Source organism: Pseudonaja textilis, chromosome 3 (genome assembly GCF_049901715.1).
Source record: "Pseudonaja textilis isolate UNSWEBS1 chromosome 3, rPseTex1.2, whole genome shotgun sequence".
In the NCBI taxonomy this organism is placed as follows: domain Eukaryota; kingdom Metazoa; phylum Chordata; class Lepidosauria; order Squamata; family Elapidae; genus Pseudonaja; species Pseudonaja textilis.
This window is the reverse complement of record NC_141992.1, coordinates 161,087,509-161,104,432: the sequence shown is the minus strand read 5'-3', so window position 1 is coordinate 161,104,432 and position 16,924 is coordinate 161,087,509. Positions and strand designations below refer to the sequence as shown.

Below are 16,924 nucleotides of genomic sequence, written 5' to 3'. Positions count from 1 at the left end.
GCGTGCAGAAGTATTCTGTGATTGCGTCCAGATACTCAGACTATTTCTTAGCATGGGGCTATCAGTCTTCTGGAAGTTCAGGGTTCTCATATCCAAAAATATCCCAGCAGCAATGTTGATAGGGCATAGGAAGATGTAGAATGAAGCAGCAATCAGCTTCCAGGACTTATCAAGACAGTTCCCTCCTGCTTCATCCCTTACCTCTCTTATGCCCCACAAATCTGCGGGCTAGGATATTTTGAATACCAATCAGTCTGATGATCACTATTCAATATGAGTTTGTTTAATTCCTGACTGACAGATTGATGGGATGTAGGAGGATGGACAATAAAGTGGGAATGCCATGATCTTGTATGGTACAATGAAAGAGCATCTTGCTTCATCCTATTAACTGGGATATTTTAAAGATGAAGCTTTGCTACACTTCCAGAAGATCAGTAGATCTATGATCAGAAATAAGACAAATCACAAGTTATAAGAACAATGGAGCAGTTCTGAGAAACATCAGGTGAGGTCCATTCCACCTCACTTTATGCCTCTTGGTTGATGTTACAAGAGGATCCTTGTCAATTTCACACCAGCTCCTAAATATTCAAAATCAGTAGATACCCCATGAAAAAGCAATGCTAACAAGTGATCCCAGATGGAAGCACCTACTATTATCCTATAGTATGTACAGAAATATATTGAAGTAGGAAAAACAGGCCTCCACCTCAAATAATGAATACAGCAAAAAGTACAGACAAAAGAAATTCCTCATCAACAGAAAATCTGTAATGCCCTCTCTGGGGCCAAAACCAGCAACACAGCGTTGAAAGAACCCACCTTTATTTTCTGGTTTAAATCTTCCTTGCACTCAATTTCTTAAACATAGGTTTACTACTTTTTTAAAAGTAACAGTAAGGCTATGTTTAAAACCAGATCAAATGCTTTTCTGGAAGAATGCTAAATATCATGTGATCAGATGTCTCTATGGAATCACATGCACGATTTCTTCTTGCTAGCACAGCCCAGAAAGTCAACCTTGGCATCTTTATGATATGTGGGAGACTTCAGCTTCCAGGAAAGTGGCTGGGAAATTCTGAGAGTTGAAATCTACACCTGCCAAAGTTGCCAAGATTCAGAAACAATAGACTACATCAGAGGTCTCCAAACTTGGCAACTTTAAGACTTGTGGACTTCAACTCCCAGAATTCTCCAGCCAGCATAGCTCTCCAGCCAGTATAGCCAGCATAGCATAGCTGGCTGGAGAATTCTGGGAGTTGAAGTCCACAAGTGAAATTTAACTAGAGAGTTGCCAAGAGCTTTAACATCAATTCGTTGGCTACCAAAATATGCTTCAGTGACCAGATATTGCAAACCTTCACCACAGTATTTAAAAAAGAACCTTGGTATTTGGCTAAAAAACGTACCACAGTGCATTGCCTAAGTCAGATGGACAAAGTGATGTAATGCTTTTCCAATGCCAATTTGGTGCATTTTAAAAGGGACCCCTTCCCTTTACGTATGCTTGCCAAGGAAAGAAACAAAACACACAACCAAATTGCAAAAGTCCTGAACTGTAGTAAAAATATTTCAGTCACAGACTGATTAAAAATGTATAATCACTCTGCAGATGTGAGATTTGGTGTCCATCTGTACATTTTACTTGGGTTCCTCAATTGTCCCCTTGCTGAGATCTGTCATTTTGGGATATTTTACTTTCTTCTGGTCCAGTTCATTTTGAGCCCACAGTAGTAGCTTCAATAATTTAGCCAGCTTGGGGGTTGATTCATGATTTTCATAATCTAACACAGCTTGGTTTACTTCGCTCCGCATTTTATGTCGCTGCATCATGTTGAGCAAATCTCCAAAAAGGGGGTTCCTCCGGATTACCAAAAGCAAGGAGAGCAAGCGTGAGTCCACCTCCGTCAGACGTTCCCGGCTCTCTTCTCCTTGTTCTGCTAACTGAGTCTGAGAAAACTCCAGAGCGGCTTCAGTTTCCCGCTGACGGATCAGTTCAATTAAATGTTGCTGCTGCAAATGGAAGTCTTAAAGTTGCCAAGTTTGGAGACCTCCGGACTACATCAAGAAGGCAAACAAGCACGCCCCTCCCCGCTCTCTCTCCCTCCCTCCTCCCTGAAAAAAACGGAATTAACCTACTCGCCCATATTTGTGACAACCTGATCTTCCTATGAGGGATCCTGGGTGCTTTCTGAGCTTGTTTTCTTGCAGACATTTCATTACCCTAACTAGGTAACATCATCAGTGCTAGTTGGGTAGCGAAACGTCTGCAAGAAAGCAACCAAGCTCAGAGAGCACCGACAACCCCCATTTCAACCCTGGCTACAAACGATCTCCTTCATTTGTTACCTTCCTATTTTTCCTTCTGGTCAACCCCCCAACCCCCCACCCCCACGGACTTCGGGGTGCCGCTCTACCCAAGAGGCCGCTGGCTTCTCTCTATGGTTGCTCCGCACCTCCACAACTCGTCTATCCGGCTTGTGACTTTACCCATCGTGCACCGCGGCGGAAATAGGCGACGACAATAACAAACAGCGGCAGTGAGGGCTGCGCTTAAGCCCGCGGGGCCCGATACACAGCCCGGAACCTTCGAAGTACCTTCGCCGCTCCCCGCGGGCATCCCCATCCCACCGACTCCTCAGTTTCTTCGCGTCGCTGCCGTTCCTCGTACTTCTTCCCGCCGCTTGTCTTCTCCGGGCACCGGATCCCCGAAGCTCTGTGTGTTTGTGTGTGTGTGTGTGAAGCCGCAGAAGAGGGGAGGAGCTCCCGCAGCCGCCGGTCCCCGGGGCGGGACGGTGCCCGGGGCCGTCCAGCTGTTGCTCTTGGGATGGCCCCCTGCGGGTGAGTCGCGGGAAATGGGGGGGGGGGATAATATTCCAATGCTGAGGGGAGCCCTCCGGCATTGCCTGTGGCTGTCACCGAGGCGACCGACGGCTGCCCCCAGCGCAACACCCCCACCACCCCCGGACCGGACCGGTCTCTTGGCACGCTTGTCCCGAAAATGTCCCTTTTCCCTTGTCCGAGACTCTCTTTTCCCTGAAGTTAACTCCGTGGGGGATGACTCAGCCGTCCCGCACTTTTGTAGTTCCGCCTTTTCCCCACCTTGTTGTGTAAGGAAGGCAGCGTTAATTTTAGGGGTGGCTTCTCTCTCTCTCTCTCTCTCTCTCTCTCCTTTCTCTGTTTTCCACTAAGCGCTATCATTTAAAATAGTCGATGTGGGTAGGAAAAAATGACTCGTTTCACCCTTCGTTGTTTCTCATGTTTAATCTCGTGCCGACCTGATAGCTTTTCCGCTAAAGCCCATGTATAATTAGCAATTTGTAGCTTTTTTTGGGGGGGGGGCATAGCTAATATTACCGAGAGTTGACTCTTTTTATTGTATTTTTTTTTTACTGTAGTGGTGGAAGTGGCTGAAGGCTTGTTACTGACTGATTTTCCCATCGTTAAAAGATTGGTAAATATAGAAAATTGGTACCAGCCCCCATGCTGAGATTCCATGTTATCTTGTCGCTGTTATTATTAGTTCAGCTGGATGGTAAATCGTTTTTGAGTTTGGAGGCTATAATAGTAAAAATTATACTGATGTATTTTATTTTTAGCTGTGGTACATATGGAATCTATAAACACAGCCCATCCTCGATACATATTTTGGAAGTAACTCTGATTGTAAGATACATTTCCTATAATTTTGTTTATAAACGTAATACAATTTATAACATTGGTTTGTAAAATTTAGCTGGATTTGCCAGAACTTGGTCATTCTCACTATTTTGTACTAGATACCTACAGTGTGGTTAGTTTGTGAGTTCATTGCTACAGCTGGCAAGCTTTTGCATTCTCTTTATGTATCAAATCCTTATAAATGTGTTTAATCTGTTTTATAAAGTAACAATTATAAAATTAATAGCTACTTTGTAGTGTGTCCACAAAGTGTTTTGTTTTCCTTTGGTATTGTTAACTTTATATGCATTCTGTTTTTCAGAGAATATTAACTATATATTTTAATTTTTTAAAAAGAAATTATAATTTAAAAAATTAAATATATTGATATTCAAGTTGTCATATGCCGATACGTTTCTTTAAGCACAATTGGAACTGGCACGTGATATTTTTTTCTGTAAATTTAAATGCATAAATACTATTAATGTACAGTTCAGATTCCAGATAAGAAAATAGTGTACCTGCTAAGGGAAGACATTTGGACAATTAAAAAGAGATTAGATATTTCAGCAACAGAGTGATCTAGTATTTCCCAGGACAACTATTACATATTTAAAAGGAAACTAAAGGTTTTGGTATGGCTTTAACAATTCATAGATCTGAATATTATTAAAGGAGAAAAAAACATGTTGAGCATATAGACACCTCAGATAGCAAGAATGGAGAGATTCTTAACTAACTGTAGTAGTGGCCACCAAACTTTTGGGCACCAGAGACCAGTTCCATGAGAAGAGATTTTTCCACGGATAGGGGAGAACGTGGTTTTGTGTGCTGCCTGTATCCTGCAGGTGAGGCTTCACTTGTTTGCGCAGACTAGTTTATGGCATGCCACGGACTGCTGGTTGGGGACCCCTGGACTACGACAAATGTTTGAAAGCTGTTATTTTTGCCAAAGAAGGTGTTTCAAAGTACTGACTTGAAAGAGTGTGCAAACTTCTGCACCTGCCATCGGGACAATTTTCTTGCTTTCAGTTATTGAACATCTGTACATAGTTGATGAATATGCATTCAGATTTTTTAAAAAGATAGCATATTCTGTTCGATGCCATGGAGAGTTTATGTCTGCTTGCGTTTAATTCAAAATTCATTGAAATATAAAATTTATCCATGAGTGCCTAAAACTTTGTGTGCAACAATAAATTATTGCAATTTCATACAAATGTTAGAGGTTTACAGCTGGCATAAAGTAATTGCTGCCCAATTTTGCCATGTGATAATGCATGGGTCTCATGTTTATATCAAATAAATGACTCATAGTTTTAAATACTTTCCTTAATTTGCAAGGATCTGACATAGTAGAATGAAGAAACAATATTCCATATTCAGAGTTTTCTATTCTTTTCATGTATGCTGTTTTCGTGTAGCTACCCAATATGTGTTCTAGGCATTTCTGAGGGCTGATTTAAGTTTCAGCCTTACTTGAGAGTTGTCTTCATTCTGTACATATTTTCATTTTTAACCATAAGTGTTTTGATATTTTTATCCTATGTTTATTCACCTGTCAGCTCCACTGAACTCAGTAACATTTACTTTGAAAGGATATATTTAGTATTATGCTATGATCTCATGATTTAGGCTACTTTAAGTTAGTGTATTTGAGATTGGCTAAACACATTTTCTTATTGCATGTAAGCATGCTATTACTATTAAAACCTAAACAATATTGATGATGAGAGAAATGAAACAATATATATTGCTGCTGATAGCATGCCTTACTTATGAAGTAAAGACTGAGACTTCTAATTTTTACATCTTTGCTAATATTCATAAGACTTATGCATTGTTGTTGCAATAATGCAACGTAAGCATCCAACACCACATCTATACATACCATGAGGTTTTTGATCTCTGAACTACTAGGCAAATAATCTTGACTATTGACTATTTTTTTCATTCAAATAATTGCCTTTTTCAGAACATCTGGCACTGTTCTCTCCCTCAAAGAAACATTGACCTCTGTATAGATCCAGCACACATGAGACCCTCACCTATTAGGAGGCCTTGATCAGCTAGGAGGAGATAGGATTTAAAGAACAGGTGGCTGAATTCACAATTCCAAGGTCTCTCTAATTGGGATAAACAAATTCAAATTCTTCCCAGCTTGTTTATTTCCTTATTATATTGCCAATAACTAAAGGTATCAAACATACCTAACATACTCCTTTCTCCTCTTTTCCCCACAACAGTAAGGTGAGTTGAGCCAAGAGCCCAAAGTCACACAGACAGCTTTTATGCCTAAAGTAGGACTAGAACTCACAGGCTCCTGGTTTCTAGCCTGGTGCCTGAACCACTAGATCAAACTAGTTCACATCATATAAAGACTGCATTACAGGCACCTCCTGAAGCGTTTAACTAAAATTTGCTTTCTTGCAGTGTTTACTCATTGATTCTTATCCCATCCTCTTTCAAACATTTATTATGGTCTCAGCTAGATCAACCGTTCATATACTTGTTTAAACACTGTTCTCAAGTTGCCCCTTAATCTTGTACATACTTTTATCACTATTGTAGTTGAATAGTTTTTCTGGAGTTTTTTTCCAACTCTTTAATTCTTCTAATCACAGGCATGGTCTAAGCATAATCCAGAGTGTCAATATCCTCTTTAAAATTTAAACTATAGATTTGACAAATACCTGTTTTCACATTTTTCTAGATCACATTAAAAAGAACTGCAGTTAATGTAGGACATGCATTTGTAGTTAACCAGTGAGTAAATTATCTAACAGTAGTATATACATAATTACATAATTATTAATTTTTCAATACAAATATAATGTCAGATAGATGCTGAAAAAAGGTGCACCATGTCCTTGGCGTTCCTGCAATCTACCATATTGAACAATAGTAAGCTTGTATGCTGTACATGCTTATAAGCATGCAAACAGAAATATGAATCTGGCCTGTATGACCTGCTCTTAGTACAGGTACTCTTCAACCTATGACCACAACTGAGACTAAAAGTTCTGTTATTAAGCAAGACAGTTAAGCGAGTTTTACCCCATTTTACCTTCCTTGCCACAGATAAGTGAGTAATTGCAGCTGTTAAGTTAATAACTGTCATGCCCCTGTTAGAATCTGACTTCAAGGGAGAGGAGGAACAGCTGACAGGGAGTGGGACTGTGGCTCCAGAGGTTGTGGAGGAAACTGGAGAAGGGCACAGGCCAGCTTGGCATTCAGAGGAAGACCCGGGCCCATCCCCTCATCCTAGGGCACGCAGGGAGGAGTGGATAAGGGAGAAACGTGAATGGCGTGGTCTACGGGGAAAGAAAGGGCCTTGATCCCCTTCATGGGCTGCAGCTTTGAGGACTGTTTAAAAGGACAAACTGCAAATGGGCCAGTGCCGGAAGCAAAGCGTGAAAATATTTCTAGTTTGTCAGTTCTTATCTGAGTTCTGGCATCCTTCCCAGTGTGTGTATTTCGATATCTGTGGACGTCTTCAAGCCCTTATCCTGCCTTGTCTCATTAATTGCTTCATGTGGTTTGTGTTTTTTTCTATTTATAATTTATGTGTATTTTGAGTTCTTTTCGCAACTGTTTGTGGGGGACTTCACCTGTTTTCGTTGACTTAGTTGCTTTTGTTTCCCACCCTTGGGTCATCACAATAACACAATTGAAAAGTGAATCTGGGTCTTCCATTCACTTGCCAGTTGCCAAGTGCCCAAATTTTGATCATGGAGATGCTGCAATTTTCGTAAGTGTGAAAAATGGTCATGAGTCACTTTTTTCAGTGCTGTTGTAATTTCAAATGGACACTAAACGAATGGTTGTAAGTCAAGGACTACCTGTATTATGCTGTGCTGACTATTCTAGTTTTCTGGATTTGCCTTTTTGCCTGTTTGGAAAAGATACAAACATTTCTTCGCATCTTTATTTATTTTAATCATCTTGTCGGTTTTTCAAATTAATTCAGTGGCTCTAAATAAAATACCCAAACTTTTTTAACAATTTGAATTGATCTGACCTTGGACCCTAAGCCTTATAAAGGATTTTAATGCTTCTCTAAATTATAAGTTCCTTTCTTCTACTTTCACACATTTTTTGTGGAAGAAGAAAGAAGCAATATAGGATTGTGATATTAATAAGTAATAAAGAGAAGTTATAACATTTGATAATTTTCCTGTAGCAAAGCTTCTTTGATCATCTTCATGCTTTCAATAAAATCAAGTGTTAGTTTGTGGTAACATAATCTTAGCTATTCAGATTACTGTACTATTTGTTTTCTGATCTCCCTTTATTCCTTATAGAAGTTGCTTCTGATCTTCAGCATGTTTGGAGAGCTCGTCCTAGAGCAGGGGTGTCAAACTCACGTTGTCATGGTGGTGTCACGTGACATATCAGGATTTCCCTCCCCCCTTCGCTAAATCGGGCATGGGTGTGGCCAGCGCATGACACCAGGAGTTTGACAGCCCTTTTCTAGAGTCACTTCTCAGTTTTTTTTTCTCATAATTTGCGTCAGCATTTCAGTTGTATTTAGTGATTCTGTACAGTAGGAATGTATCTAATTGCAAAGAAGAAACAGACATACATGTGTTGTGTGTGGTACATTTTCATTAAAATAAATATATTCCCAAGTTAGAAATTAAGCTGAAATTGTATTTTTCATGAAGCCTTCCAACAGTGCTTTGGTTCTTGCAGTTAAGAAAAATACCAGTTAGTGGCCTGAGAAGAACATTCTTAATTTTGAGTTTCTTTGAATGTCTTTCCAAATGAGTACTGGAGTAGATCTCCAGAGGAGGGCTGTTACTTGGCATAGTGGAACCACTGACCCAGTATTTTATAAGTGGTGATTATTTGTGTGAAACAAGACCTTTCTTGTAGAAAAACCCACTCCAGTCAGATTTGGTGATTTCAAAGTTGTACAATTTGCTTTTCAGATGTTCATTTTAAAATGTTGAAAAGCGGGGATTTTATGGATACCCCTAACTGGTTCCAATGGCTGAAAGATAGAAGAAAGGGAGAATAAGCTATTAGAAGCTACAGAAAATTAGACAGGCATTGTAATTGGATTCATGCACTTTTGGAGGGAAATTCTCATTTCAAACTTTTCCAGAAAACCTGGATCTCTGTTTCTCGGTAATGGCACTCTTGCTATGAAACTTCCTACTGTGTCTTTGGAGATGTATCGACTGTTTGTCCACAGTTAGTTGCCATTGTTTGCTTAAGATAGGCATCAAAATGCTTGAAACTTTTTGATACATTTTCTAATAATTAAAAATTTTGGTATTAAAACGATTTGGTATTTGATACAGTTTAATTTTTGTGATTCTGTAACTGCTAGTTCTATCAATATCCATATCTGAAATAAAGAATTTTGTAAGTTTTGTACAAGTAGATTTTATTCAGCTTTTTAAGCTACTGTAATAGGTAATGGTCAATCTGTCCTAAGTAAGTTATTTTCATACATAATCTCCAAATAAACAGCAGTATAGAAACGTATCTGTGCTTCTGTTATGGAACTGCTTTAGGTTAGTTAGGTTATTTCTGAATCCACAGACAAAAACTTTTTTCCTGAATATATCTGAGCAACAGATTACTAGCATAGGTAGATGTATGGGGGTGGACTTATTTACAAAATCTAATTTTCTCTAACATAATCTAGTCTTTATTGAAAGTATAATGTAAGTATTCTGTACAAGAATTACAGAGTAGAAGTAGTCCTCAGTTCTCACCCATCTCATTCAGAGATCATTCATAGTTACAGTGGTGCTGGGGGGAAAAAACTTTTACACCAGTGCCCACATTTATGACCTTCGTGATGTCCCTCAATTATGTGATCACCATGATAATAAGCATTGTCCTGTTCATGGCCTTTTTAAAAAATCACCCCTTGCTATTGTCTTTCTGTCTGCAATGTCTCCTATTCCTGATCTATTCCACACCTCACTCAGAATGGAAAGGTCGCAGAGGAAGGGATTATAAGAGAGCAAGCTAATACAGAATGGGTATTTGAGAAGAGTGCTTGAGGCTGCTGGCAGGAGCACTTAGCTTTCAATGCATCTTCCCCATTGTGGGCCTACTTACTCTCTTGCAATACCTTCCTCTCCAGTGAATGTAAAATACAAGTATTAATTCCCTTTTTGTTGTCAGTGTCATACTAGTGTCAGATCAGCATTCTGAAGGACAAGGAAATGGTTAGGAGGAAAAAAGCCCAAGTTGTGACTGATTACTCTTATGAGTTTCTAATTAGCTATCCTAGTGCTGAGGAGGGGGAAATCACAGTTGTGGTCACTTGATTTCCTATTTAGTGACCACTTCGCTGAATAGTAGGGTTGCCTGACCCAATTTTCACTAAATGAAGTCTATTTGTATTGTTCCATTTTATAAGTCGCAGTTTAATGTTCTCTAAAGATATTTTATAAAGATATATAAGGTTGTCGCTGACTGAAATGTAATATATATATATATATATATATATATATATATATATATATATATATATTTTTCTGAGGTTCTCGCGGGTATTTGTATGTGGATCTTTGGTTGTTCGGGTTTTCTCCCGCGTAAGATTCGAAGTATCTGTTGGGTATATGGATACACCAACCAGGTTTGGGTTGAATAAATATGTAAACCTAGGATTAAGTGTCTTGTAGCTTTAAGCACAAGAAACTGCAATATCATTGTGGGTGCGGTTGCAGGCAGTAATATAGGTAGGAAGGGAAACGTAATAGCCCCGGCTTCTGGATGCACCTGGTTCTGTTCCTGGTCTGCTGCCTGCTGGAACGTCTATCTGCTTACTTTTGGAGGCTACTGTGCCAGATACCATTTCAACTGAACACAAAGACTGTTTGCTTGGTGAGCTGTGGATTCAGCATTGTCTTTGAGAGAAAGGTATCTTAAGAAGAAGATTTACAAGCAGATAAAGACATTGTATTTACTGTTTAAAAGACTAGGTAACTGGATAGATATACTGGATACTGACATATGGACTGAATGACTCTTCTTAATGACTGTGTGAATTAAATACCTATTTAAAATCACAAACAGTGTTTTTGTCTCAAGTGTGTGTATACTCTTGGGCCCAGCCTCTCTCTCATTTGGCTGCCTGGCTTGACTGCTGCTGTGCACTCTGCTCGGGGGTTTATCCCCAAACACTAACAGTATCTAGGCAACGTTTCGATGAAGTCTCATTCATCATCTTCAGGCTTCTGTCTCCGGCTCTGTGCTTCTCAGAGTAATGTGAGATTGCAGCTGCTTCCTCCTTTTAACTGCCAGTGGGGGTGGGACTTGATTGGGTGGGGGCTTGGCTGTGTTCTGATTGGGTGGGGGTGTGTTCTCATTGGTAGGGGGTTTGGCTGTGTTCTGATTGGTTGAACAAACGAGATGACACCTCCCGCCTTCCAGCCATTTGGAAACCCGCCCTCATGAACAGACGAGTACCTAACATGAAGAAGGACACCAGACCCACACCCATGAGAGCCACACAAGATGCCACCACCACACTTCCATGTAGAAAACAGACTCCCACCCACTCAGAAGATGAGACACGACCATGGACCAGAAGCTGCACGGCAGCTGCATCACTACCCACTTCAAACCCCTCCGAGCCATACATGAAGCAAACCGACACCCACTATGAAGATGCAGAAGGACCACGAACTCGAAGCCAAACAGCAAGATCACAACTCACCAGCTCAAATCCCCCAGCAACTAAGACTAACCTGAGCACAACCAAGCCCCCACCTGAACAGAACACACCTCCAACCAATCAGAACACGGCTAACCCCCAACCAATCAGAACACAGCCAAACCCCTACCAATGAGAACACACCCCACCCAATCAGAACACAGCCAAGCCCCCACCCAATCAAGTCCCACCCCCACTGGCAGTTAAAAGGAGGAAGCAGCTGCAATCTCACATTACTCTGAGAAGCACAGAGCCGGAGACAGAAGCCTGAAGATGATGAATGAGACTTCATCGAAACGTTGCCTAGATACTTCGAATCTTACGGGAAAACCGAACAACCAAAGATCCATATATATATATATATATATATATATATATACATATACATATACATATACATATACATATACATATACATATATATATATATATATATATATATATATGCATTCAGCTTTGTATGGTATGCAACGTTTCAGCAGAATCTCATCTGCCATCATCAGGCTTCTGTATATATATTCGTAGATTTTCACAGGTACAGGTATGTAGGTCTAGGTGTCTTTGGGTCTTTTCCCATGTAAGATTAAGAGTATCTTGGCGACGTTTCGGAGAGGTCCCACTCGCCATCCTCAGGCTGGTGCTTTCGGATTCGTGCCAGTGCAAGCAGTGTGTGATCGGAGTTGCCGTCTCTCTCTCTAGATATATATACTGGTGGTGGGAGCTAGTGTGCTGGGCTGGTTGGCTACGCTGCTGCCTCTTGATTTGTTGATGGAGTTGATGTTGGTATAATGGGTTGTGTGATGGGCTTGCGAGTTCTTTTGTTGTGGACCCAGGATACCACAACAAAAGAATTCGCAAGCCCATCACACAACCCATTACCCAAGTCGTTAAAACACGAGAGGCTAATGGAAAAAAGATCACTATAAAACAAACGACCCAGGAGATTACAGCACAAGATCCAGGATATCTCTACAAAACTCACAAGCCCATCACACAGCCCATTATACCAACATCAACTCCATCAACCAATCAAGAGGCAGCAGTGCAGCCAACCAGCCCAGCACACCAGCCCCCCCCACCAGTATATATAGAGAGACGGCAGTTCCGATCACACATTGCTTGCACTGGCACGAAGCCGAAAGCACCAGCCTGAGGGTGACGAGTGGGACCTCGCCGAAATGTTGCCAAGATACTCTTAATCTTACATAGAAAAAGACCCGAACACACCTAAACCTCACCCACACACACATACACACACATACGCACACATATATATACATATACATATACATATACATATACATATACATATACATATATATATATATATATTCACAATTTCTGTTTTTCACTTTTAGGTATTTGATGCTCTATATTTGATAAACATTTGCCAAAGTCTAATGAGGAAAATACTTCGTTTAGCAATCCAGCTATTTATAAAGGCAGGGATACCTCCATGCAGTTCCTGAAGGTAAACATTCTGTCTTGCTTTCAATTTAAGAAGCATATGGTCTCATAATAGCTCCCACTACTATGTTAAGGTTTAATTTTGTGAATTTTTTTATTCTTTTAATATAAATTTGTGATAATGACTTAATCTGACAGTTAAATTTTAGCAGTGTTTCTGGTCAAAACTTATACCAGCACCCTCTTACAGTTTGCAAATTATTGTAAGTAGAAAACATTACATTTTGCCTAAATGATGGAGTGATTATTGGGAAACAAGAATGCACACAGACAAAAATGTTTAGTAATAGAGAACTTTTATTTGATACACTGGCATAGTATCAGATGAAGATCTAATTATAGGGAAGCTCAGTCAGAGATAACAATATGGCTTTTGGTGGAAGAGATGGAAACAGTGAATATTGATGATAAGTGCTTAAGCTGTTACAATGTGATTTGAAGGATGTATTGTATATGATCACTTAGAATGAGTCTTTGAATTGAACAGTTTTGCTTCCTGAAAGGATTATTTCCATATAGTTTTACTAAAGTAAAACCCAGTACCTCCAATGCAAAGATGTAATTATCAATGATTCATTTGAATAGCAATCTACTAGTATTATTGTAGGGAAAACTACCATGATCTAAACGCAATTAAAATTCCCGCCTAGCACTGTTGATTGAGCCTTAATCACATTCTCTAATAAAGTATATTTAAATTAGGGCACTTGGGTGATCAAACCATGAATAACGAAGTTCTAGGCTTCGTTTCAGTAATTGATCTAGCATAAAAGGTTTGCTTTCAAGTGAGTTACATTGCCTCTGGCCAGTTAGCCATTTAGAATATTATTGACTATACAAAAAACTATAAGGCAGAAAACTATATAGAACTTTCTTATGTCCTATACCCAGTATAAACTATGGGCAACAAAAATCTCCAAATGGAGATAATGAAATTGTAATGTTATATTCTGTAGAAGTAGCAGTAGTTCCATTTCCCCCTCTATATTCTGAGAAATCAATGGCGTTAGCTATAATTCTCTTTTTCTCTTAATTTAAGAAAATTTTAAATTATGATGGCGCTGAATGAAGGGATTTAAGAGCCGTGGTCAAACTTATGGCCATTGCAGCATCCTTCTAGTCATGTGATTGCAGTCTGAGTGCTTATCAACCCTTCTGTACAAAAGACAGATTGCCAAACTGCCTGCAATCATATGATTGCCATTTGCAATACTTTCTGCCAGCTTCCCCAATAAGTCAACAAGGAAGCCTGCAAGTCACTGCCACATGGAGGCTAGCTAAAAAAGATCCATCCTGAAATCCAACCTTTGATTTCTACTTGGATTTTGGGATGGACTTTTTTAAGTTAGCCTCCTTGAAAGCTAAAGCACTGTGTGTTGGGTTGATTTCTGCCCACACAGGGGCAGAGTCTGGTAGGTACTGCTTTTGCTCTCAAAGAGCGGGGTTAAAAATGTCCCTCACAAAGAGACTTCTTTGCCTAGCCTGTGTGAGAGCAAAAGCAGTGCCTAATGGATTGATTTCCCCCTGTTTGGGACCATCTCTCTCCAGCAGGCAGGAGGGAAATTGCAGCATTAGGCCAGATAAAAGAAGGCTTCGATCACAAAGAGTCAACTTCTTTTTTTCCAGCCAAGTGCTACAGTTAGTTCCCTTCTGTGCATAGAAAGGAGATGCCTGCCCCCCTTCAGTAGGCAGTTTTTTCTAACTGTTTAACAGCCTGTGTGGTTGCTTAATGTCCAGGCATGAGAAAGCTAGGATGCAGTGGCAAAGTTGAGTCAGGTCACATGATAACCCACTTAATGTCTGCAACAACTTAACAACCTAATTTCCAGACTGAATTGTGGTTGAATTAGGTTTGGGAAGATCCCGGTTCAAATCCACTTTCAGGTATAAAAAATTACTGGGTGACTTTGAACTAGGCACTATCCCTCAGCTTAGTGCAGCCTATCACTTGGAGGGTTGAAAGAGAAAAGACAAAATGGAGTGCAGTCTATGCCATCTGCAGGAGGTTTCTGTTTTTATTTGAACAGAAATAAAAGTCCTCATGAATAGAGACTGGAGACTACCTGCTCCGTATAGGGATATCAAGACTGATATGTGTTGGTTCTATGTCTTTTATATTTCTAATGTAATCTATGCATGAATAACATCTGAATAGAGCTAAATGATTTAGATAATTTCAGTATTTATGACTAATATTGTTATGGAGTTGGGTTTTTGTTTTTGTTTTTTGCAGTTTCAAAATAATAATAGCAAAGTCAAAGGTATAAACTTCAGAAACCTAAAGACATCACCATGAAGTTATATGTATTTCTGGTCAACACTGGAACTACCCTTACCTTTGATACAGAACTTGCAGTACAGAAGTAAGGCATTTTTCTTAAAAAATCTTCTAAATATAATATTTTATTAGATTAACCTTCTGTCTTTAAGTATTGGAAACTTTGAAATTGAGAATTGAAGCAGAACCATTATTAAAATACATTTGGAAATTCTCTGGTGTTTGGAATAAGCCTTTCACATGGAGACATATTTGAATCTTTGCTAGAAAATCTCTCTCTTGATTTTTCTTGTAAATATCTTTTTCTTTGGTTAATTTTTTGTAAAACAGCACATGAACTGTATTTTTGTTATGATCATGGTGATATAGAATATCATATGTCTATTCTTAACAAGATTTTGGATACATTCTTGCATGATCCCTAGAGTGCAATTATTGCTAACAAATTAAAAGTTGGAAAAGTGAAAATTGACATTTTTCCACAATCTTAAATAAGGGCTAAAAGTCCTTGAATTTTACAAAGTGATTTGATACACACTTTTATTTTGTTTTATTAGTGTGGCTGATCTTAAACAAGCAATCCAAAACAAATACAGGATAGCCATTCAGTATCAGGTACTGGTTGTCAATGGAGGTGAATGTATGGCAGCTGACAGAAAAGTCTGTAGTTACAGTGCTGGAACGGTAAATATTCAGATATTTTTTTAAAAAAATATTTAAATTATTCAATAATGAAAAGAAAGTTGAAATAACTGATTTTATTTTAATACAGGATACAAACCCAATTTTCCTATTCAATAAAGAAATGATCTTGTGTGAACGTCCTCCAGCTATACCTAAAACAACATTTTTAGCAGAAAATGAGATGGAAATAAAAGTTGAAGAATCCCTTATGATGCCTGCAGTTTTTCACACAGTAGCTTCACGAACACAACTTGCTGTGGTAAGCACCTTAAAATCTTTAACTATTTTATGCAATTTTGTGACAGAAATATTCCATAAAACACAGCTGACCTAAATATGGAACATCAATTGTAATCCAGATCTGTTTGTTCTTTCATCTTTATGTTAATATGTTTTGTATATTGATGTATAGTTTAATTCATGAATATAGCTTGCTGTGGTAAGTAACTTAGAATCTTTAACAACTTGTATGCAGTTTTGTGACAGAAATATTCAATATGACAAGCTAATCTAAAATATTGTAAAATCATTTGTAAATCCAGATATTTTTGTTCTTTCATGTTAATATGTTTTGTATCTTTATGTATACTTTAATTGAATTAAAATATACATCAATGTACAAAACATATTAACACAAAGATGAAAGAACAAAAAAACCTGGATTACCAATTTTGAATGCCCTATGTTAATAATTATCAGATTTATTTTGTTTCATAAATAATTACAGACTAAAATATTAAACAGTAGGATGAACTTTGTGGGAAAAGGCAAAGGGTATGATAATCTATCCAAATAGGATATCTTCCAAATATGTGAAATTCATCTATCAGAATTCTATAGCAAGCATGGACATTGTTCAGTAGTCTGGAAGTTGAAATCCACACATGAAGCATGCTTGGTTTGATGTAGAAGAGGCACTGTTGATTCAGAAGTGCACAAACCCAGTGAATATACTTGAAGCAATATCTATTTCTTAACGATGCTATAGATCACTGCACCAGAACACTAGACATAAGAACAGTTTTTTCCCGAAAGCCATCACTATGCTAAACAAATAATTCTCTCAACACTGTTAATCTTCTCATCACTCCTTATCACCCATCCCCTTCCACTTGTGATTGTAGGACTGTAACTTTGTTGCTTGTATC

General features: G+C 38.8%; 1 protein-coding gene across 2 annotated transcripts in view; it reads left to right on the top strand.

Moving 5' to 3' along the window:
* The first annotated feature begins 2,512 nt into the window (after positions 1–2,512).
* The window catches only part of RB1CC1 (RB1 inducible coiled-coil 1), a 58,804-nt gene continuing 44,392 nt past the window's right edge, over positions 2,513–16,924 (top strand). For both annotated transcript variants that reach the window (XM_026699204.2, XM_026699200.2), the window contains exons 1-5: positions 2,513–2,844; positions 12,706–12,818; positions 15,048–15,177; positions 15,650–15,776; positions 15,865–16,035. In XM_026699204.2, coding sequence (XP_026554989.1) covers positions 15,107–15,177; positions 15,650–15,776; positions 15,865–16,035 — 369 coding nt within the window. In that variant the 5' untranslated portion in view covers positions 2,513–2,844; positions 12,706–12,818; positions 15,048–15,106. The remainder of the gene's footprint in view (positions 2,845–12,705; positions 12,819–15,047; positions 15,178–15,649; positions 15,777–15,864; positions 16,036–16,924) is intronic.